A 6,588-nucleotide genomic window follows, 5' to 3' on the forward strand; every position below is an offset into this window, starting at 1 on the left:
GCCCTCACCACCGAGGCGGGAAGAGTCTCCTTGGGTTCCCTTTTGATGGATGAGGAAACCGAGGCTCAGAGATGTTATGTTACTTTCCCAAGGCCACACAGCCATGGGCAGCCGAGCAAGGACTTAATCCCCAGGTGCCTGGCTCACCAGCTCTCACCCTTCAGCCCTGAACTGGCCCGAGTGGACCCTCCTGCTGACCCCAACATGCTGAGGGCGTTCGGGAGGTGAGGCGTCCACAGGACTTGACCCATTGTGTCCTCCAGACCTCAACCTGCACCTTCTTTTTGGCCAGGGCCTGGAGGACGACATCTCTGTGTGAACGCAGCTCCCAGTGTGGCTCCAGGGAGGGTGGCATGGGCTGTATGTGCCCCACGGCAATCCCTGGGCTCGGTTTGCACCTTCGGCCGTGACAGCCAGATGCGGACACAATCTTAAGGTCTAAGCACCTGAATGAGGACACAGGACTCTTCCTCCAGGAAGCCTCCCAGCCTGCCTGGTCTGACCTCCTCTGATCTGTGCAGCTGGAGTTGGGGGCCCCCTCAGCCCTCCCCTCTCCTGTTTTTCCTCTAGCTCTTCCTCCCACCCGGAGTCTGGCCTCTTTGCCCTCCCCGTTCCCACAGCTGGACCCGGGTCCAGGAAACAACCCCAGCAGGTGACCAAGAGCAGACCCATCATGTAGGCCTCAAGGGAGGAAGCCCATCTTCCATCCTCTCCCTCTCCCTGACCCTTGGAGGGTTTCTTGGACAGGCTGAGTTTGTTGGACCTCAGGTGGGTGCCAGGGAAGGCCAGGGAGACCATGGAAGGCTATGGAGGACCAGAGAAAGCCAACAAAGGTCACAGAGGGCCAGTGAGAGCCAGGAAGGGTTAGGAAGGGACAGAGCCTCGGGTTCAGAGCCAGGGCCCCCATGTTCACCTCCTCCCAGCCCTGTTCTTGCTGCCCGCTGAGCTACCACGCAGGCCTGACCCGCAGCCCAGAACCTGAGGCCCAGAGAGGGAAGGGGATTTCCAAGGTCCCCCAGCAAGTGGGCCATGGGTGTGGGAGGGGCAGGCAGGGTGCCCCCAGGGAGGCCAGGCTGGAGCAGGGCCAAGTTCTGAAGTGAGGATGGACTTTGAAGAAGAAAATCGTATGCTTTGAGACGCAGTGTGAACGGCCTGAGGCCGCAGGGCTGCCGGGCGCCGGTTCTGTTTTCCAAAAACACAGATGGGCTGGGCAGGGGGTCAGTGAGGCTGGCGGAATGCGCTCCTTGCCCCCCTCCGCCCCCCCATCCCCGCCCCACGAGGTTCTGATGGGCCAGCAGCGTGGTCCACGTGGGGCTGCAGAAGGTGGGGCACCCGGAGCTCACAGGCTCTGGACCCCCAAGCTGTGGAGGCCCACCTTCATCCCCGGCAAAGCACAGAGCCAGGCTTGGCTGGGAACGACCCTGTGACCTTGACCCTGGGTCTACGTCTCTGAGCATCTCCGGGTGAAGGGAGCCTGGGAGGCAGCACCCACTTGCAAACCCCTCCTGTGGCTCCAGGGGTGCCCCAAGATCCCATATCTCAGCCCAGTGCTTTGGAGGGTGGGGAGTGTGGAGTGACGGGCCCGGGCCCAGCTTCTGGGGACAGCCTCAGGGACCCATCTCTGGGCTCCTGGAGACTCTCCCAGGGGTCTCCGGGTCAGACCCCCGACAGCAGCAGGTGACAGGAAGTGGGAGTTTGAGCCGAGGTGGGGTGGGCCTGGCGGGCTGCCTGGGGAAGGGGTTGATCTGAGGACCCGGGGCTTGGGGGCCGGTGCTTGGCTGAGGAGTGGTAGGGAGCCACCTCCGCTGGTCTCCACTTTCGAAGGACTCTGCCTCGCTGTTCCTGCACCAAGGCCAGAAACAACAGTGCCGGAGGGAGGGGCGTGGGCCGGTGCCCCACCACCCTGCTTGTCTGTTTATTATCTCCACGGCTCCCAGACCCATGACCACCCCCTACCCCCAAACGTTCTTTCTGGAACTGACCTCTCTCTCCTCCCAGCACCGGGAGGGGGAGATGGGGATGGACATGGGAAAGAGCTAACCCTGACCCAGCTGGACCCCCGCCAGAGGCCTCCTGGGCCCAGGGTTCCTGGCCCCAAAGCCCCCGCCTCACGTGAGCCTTCTGGCTCGAGTGGCCAAGGTGGCTACAAGCAGAGCGAGGGGCCGCCTGGCCTGACGGTGACAGCCACCCCGCGGCCCCCAACCGCAACTCCCCCAGGCCCTGGAGACCCTCAGCCAAGGCTCCAGCTCGGCACGGGCGCCTGGCTTGCTCAGCCAGGGTGGGGGCCCTGGAGGAGGTCGGCCCCAAGGACTTCTGGCCCCAGGTCTCTGATTCTGGAGGGTCAAACTCTCACTGGAGACGTTTCCAGAATGTTGGGGGCCCGGAACGTTTGTCCAGCTGCTCCCCCAGGAAGCCTGGGTCCGTGAGGGGGGGTGTGTGGGCTTGAACGGGGGGCTGAGACCTCGGCACCCTCTCCCTTTCCTTAGCCTCATGGCCTCCGGAGCCTGGGGCGGCCAGCCCGTTGGGCATCCCCCGGAGCCCCTGTGCCTGCTGGCAGCGGGGGACGCGGGCGGCGTGGGCAGCAGACCCCTGCGGAGAGGACCACTGTCCAGGACAGTCAGCCCAGCACAAAGTGGAGTGTGACAAAAGCAGGGCTTTGGCGCCCTCTGCTGGTTCTGTCTCTGAATGACCGCTCTGACCGCCTTGCCTGGCGTGGACGGGTGCCCACCTGGTAAAACCGCCCGCGCAGGGGACCCAACCCTGCCAGGGTCCCGGGGCAGGCTCCCCAAGGTGGGGACTCACAGCCTGACTGGACACAGACACCGGCCAGGGCTCTGCCGGGGCTCTGCCTGGGGGGCCTTTTCCAGGAGATCAGGCCACTGGTTCCTGGTCTTGTTCCCTCTTCCCAGCCTGGCCCCCACCAAGCACCAGGCCCACAAGGGCAGAGAGCCCACCCCAGCATCCTTGCGTCCACCTCCCGTAGCCCTCAGGATCTGCTCGGGCCCGGAGAACAGCGAGGACAGTAAATATTTACTGCCAACAGGAGAAGGCAAATACAGCCCCAAAGGCCAGGTGGAGCTGCCAGTTCATCCGTGCCAGGAGCAGATGCAATCCGGGGAGCCAGCCTGGAGGCAGCCACACAGGCAGAGTGTCCTTAGTGGGTGGGCACCAGAGGGCCTGACCCCAGCCTCAGTCTCCCCATTAGGAACACAGGGGCAAACAGCACACACCCGCCCCCCACGGCATGCATGACAGTGCAACACGGAAGACGCAACAGTGAGGGAGTGGAACGTTTTGGGGGGGGGGCCGCTCTCGGCACTTGGACCCCACTGCCCACGTGAGTGTTACACACGGGCCTGCACACCGCTGACAGCCACCACCAGCCGCATGGGCCAGTGAAGCCCGGGTCCCAAGGGCAGGCCAGGTCTGCCCTCCAGTTCCCAGAAGGGGCGGAGCCTGGGCCTGGGTTGGGTGGCAGAGCCCAGGTCTGCGGGCCTGGCTTCCGTGGGGCGATGTGGGGGGGGTCCAGAAGCGGGGGCACCTGGGGTTCAGTGCCGAGCAGGAGACTGGGTCCGATCCCGCCCTCACCCCCGGGGCCCTGGCGGCCCTGGGCAGCCGCTTCTCCTTCCCTCCGTGACCCCAGCCCTGCTGGGTGTATGGAGGGCCCCCACCCCAACTGTTCGAAAACACATCCGCTGGTACCCAGGGGCTGGTGGGAGCGGCTGGGGCTGGGGCGGATCCTGGGCCTCAGAGCGGCAGCGGGTCTCAGGAGGGGAAAGGAAGACAGGCCCCTGCCCAGGCAGGGTGCCGAGGGCCACGTCACACCCTGACCCACCGCGTTCCCCACCTGGTGGACTCCTCTCCCGAGCCCCCCCCGCACCACCCAGCACCAGCCGTGCTGAGAGTCCTGCTGGCCGGGATGGCCCCGCCTGCCCCGGGACCCCAAAGGCCTCCACCCTCTCCAGAGTCTGTTGGCACCTGAGGGGAAGGGGAAGCGTCCGAGTCGTCCCCAGGGTCTCACTGGCTGGCAGGGCCTTGAGGGCAGCCTGACTCCAACCGGCCCACTTCCCAGCCCCAGCTGCATGCAGCCCAGCCTCGGGCACCCACATACCTCAGCTCCTGCGGGGTGCCCCTGCCTCTACCCGTGCTAATGGGGCCGCCTGGGTGATCCCATGGGCAGCTTGCCGCTCACCCTGGCCACCCCCCCTCCCCCTCCTCTTCCGGGTCCAGTGTCCGGCCATCCACCTGCCTGCCCAGCCCTGGCCTCCACTCCAGGGGCGGGGCCTGCTGGGGGCCTGCAGCGTCTCCCCTGGGGTGGGGGGACCGGGGTGAGAGCCTCGGGGTCACAGGGAGGGCCGCCCAGCCGGCTGGGTACCAGGCCGGCCTCTAAGTGGTCTGCAGTGACCGGGGCCCAGGCAGCAGCCCCAGCCCGGCCACCCCGAGCCCTGGCCCGGGCGGAGCCTTCAGGAGGCCTGCAGATTGATTTGGTCTCTGGGCGGCCAGCAGGCTGGCCAGGCCTTGGTACGGCCAGGTCACCCTCTGACCTCCCGGGCTGTGACCAGCCCAGGCACCCCTGGGCTCTTTGGCGTGACCGGCAGCGGCCTGGGCGGGTGCCCCACGGAGCCACCCCGTGCAGCAGTGGGGCACTGAGGAGTGGGGTGTCAGGGCCCCCGAAGACAGGAGCTCACCACCTTGGGGGGTACTGCCATGGGCCCTGGTGCCCGTCTGCCCGCACACCTGTGGGCAGCCAGTGCGTGACGCAGAGAACAGAGAGGGGTCTGGGGCAGGGCCCCCCGTCACCAGGGCCTGAGCAGGTGGGCCGGCCTTCCTCGCCCCCACCCCCAGCAGCGCCTCGGCCCCCCGGGCCACACAGACGACAGCAGCAGGGCTCATTCAGGGGTTTTATTGACCATCAGGGCCGCCTGCCTGGAGGGGGCGTCCGGCCGGCCTAGTTGCAGTAGTTCTCCAGCTGGTAGAGGGAGCAAATACTGGTGCAGCACTGCTCCACGATGCCGCGCTTCTGCGGGGGCCCCTGCAGGGCCGGGGGCTGCAGGCCGCCGGCACCGGGGCCTCCACCCAGCTCCACGGCCCCCACTGCGGGGAGAGACGGTCAGGCAGACGGCGCTCCCCTGCCCACCCTGCCCAGCCCTGGAGCGGGACCCTGAACAGGTGCCCTGGCGCCCATCACGGGCCTGCCCCGCCCCCTCCCCTCCCCACAGCCCGCGCAGGACGGGGCCCTCTCCCAGGGTGACGGGGCGTCTCCCACAAGCACCCCCATCGCCGACACATCACCCCGAGACCGTGGGCACCCAGGACTTGACTCACTTCAGAAGATTCCTCCCTGGAGCTGCCCTCGGTGGGGAGGGGAGAGAGTGGGGCCAGGGTGCTGGGCGAGGCCGGGGCGAGAAGGGAGGGGGGGAGGGGCAAGCCCACCCTCAGGCGTCCTCCCGGCTCACCCCCAGGGAGCCGGTCACCTTTAGGATGTGACCAAGAGGACATCATTTTCCTTTTTAAAAAAGTCCCTCCTGACCTCCCACTGGGTGCCAGCTGGAAGCAATGGGGCGGCGGGGCAGCGGGGCTCACCCTGCGGGCTCTCCACCTCCCGGCGGGCCTTGGGCGTGTAGAAGAAGCCACGCTCCCCGCACACCAGGTACAGTGCCTCCACCAGGTGGGAGCCGCACAGGTGCTGGTTGACGAAGGCCCGGGCAGGGGCGGGCGCCCAGAGGGCCAGCAGGGCCAGCAGGGGCACCAGGCGCATCCACAGGACCATGGTGGGGGCACGAGGACCTGGGGGACAGGCGGGGCTGAGGCCAGCGAGGGGGCACCCGGGACCCCCAGCCAGTGATCACCCCCAGACGCTCCAAGAGAGGAGCCCACGCCCTCCTGCCGCTCAGTGGAGCTCGGGCCTGGGGCCCTGATGCACCAGACCCCAGCGGGGCCGGCCCGGACCCGGGCTGACGCAGAGCCCACAGGCACAGACCTGCTTGCTGACGGCCTCGAGTGCAGCTCGTCCTGAGGGCTGGGGGCTGCTGGGCCCCACCAGCTTTATAGCCCCTGACCCCTCCACCTGGCCCATTAGGGCCGCAAGCGGGTGGCAGATGGCTGGGGGCTGAGGCTGCAATTTCTGGATCATTTCCCCGCTGCTGGGTCTGCAGGAACCTCTCCTTGGTCGTCAGCACCTCCTGGGGCCACAGGGTCATTAGAGTCTTAACGAGGGACCTAATGCCGAGCTGTCCCCGCTCACGGCTGGGGGCAGACGCCTCCACAGGAGCCGCACCCCACCCGGCCTTGCTTGGGTCCCATCTTCCATGTTGGTCCGGGGAGTGTGGCCAAGAGAGAGGACCCCTGCCCGCTGTCCCTGGGGCTGCCCTCGGGGCCCCAGAGGTGGTCCAAGGCCATGGGTGGGCAGTGAGGGAGCGTCTCCTTGGCTCACGGCCCCAGCCTCACCCACCCCAGCGCTGCGGCCCGCTGACACCCCCAGCTCCCTGGGGCACTGCCGAGGGGGCTGAACTCGGACCTGCAGCCGTGAGGCCCCTGAGGCCGGCCCCTGTTCCTCACCTCCAACGTAGGGGCCACAGGACTGGTGGG

General features: G+C 67.4%; 1 protein-coding gene across 2 annotated transcripts; it reads right to left on the reverse strand.

Moving 5' to 3' along the window:
• Nucleotides 1–4,945: 4,945 nt before the first annotated feature.
• Nucleotides 4,946–6,022, reverse strand: INS (insulin). Of its 2 annotated transcripts, none has more exons than XM_024749253.1 (3): nucleotides 5,981–6,022; nucleotides 5,584–5,804; nucleotides 4,946–5,094 (listed from the first exon to the last, which is right to left on the reverse strand). In XM_024749253.1, exons 2-3 carry the CDS (start codon nucleotides 5,768–5,770, stop codon nucleotides 4,949–4,951), a joined length of 333 nt encoding a protein of 110 aa, XP_024605021.1. In that variant the 5' UTR covers nucleotides 5,771–5,804; nucleotides 5,981–6,022; the 3' UTR covers nucleotides 4,946–4,948. The 2 variants fall into 2 exon arrangements, with proteins under 2 accessions (XP_024605021.1, XP_024605022.1); XM_024749254.1 differs by having other exon boundaries at nucleotides 5,584–5,787; nucleotides 5,981–6,014.
• Nucleotides 6,023–6,588: the final 566 nt, after the last annotated feature.

The sequence above is a fragment of the Neophocaena asiaeorientalis genome, unplaced genomic scaffold (assembly GCF_003031525.2).
Source record: "Neophocaena asiaeorientalis asiaeorientalis breed wild unplaced genomic scaffold, Neophocaena_asiaeorientalis_V1.1 scaffold43, whole genome shotgun sequence".
Classification (NCBI taxonomy): Eukaryota; Metazoa; Chordata; class Mammalia; order Artiodactyla; family Phocoenidae; genus Neophocaena; species Neophocaena asiaeorientalis.

What these genes read in the sequence shown, in the direction of transcription:
- INS (XM_024749253.1), bottom strand. Translation starts at nt 5,770, where the DNA reads ATGGTCCTGTGGATGCGCCTGGTGCCCCTGCTGGCCCTGCTGGCCCTC. An exon ending in GGAGGTGGAGAGCCCGCAGG is followed by an intron (nt 5,095 to 5,583) that starts GTGAGCCCCGCT and finishes CTCTCCCCGCAG; the next exon opens with TGGGGGCCGTGGAGCTGGGT.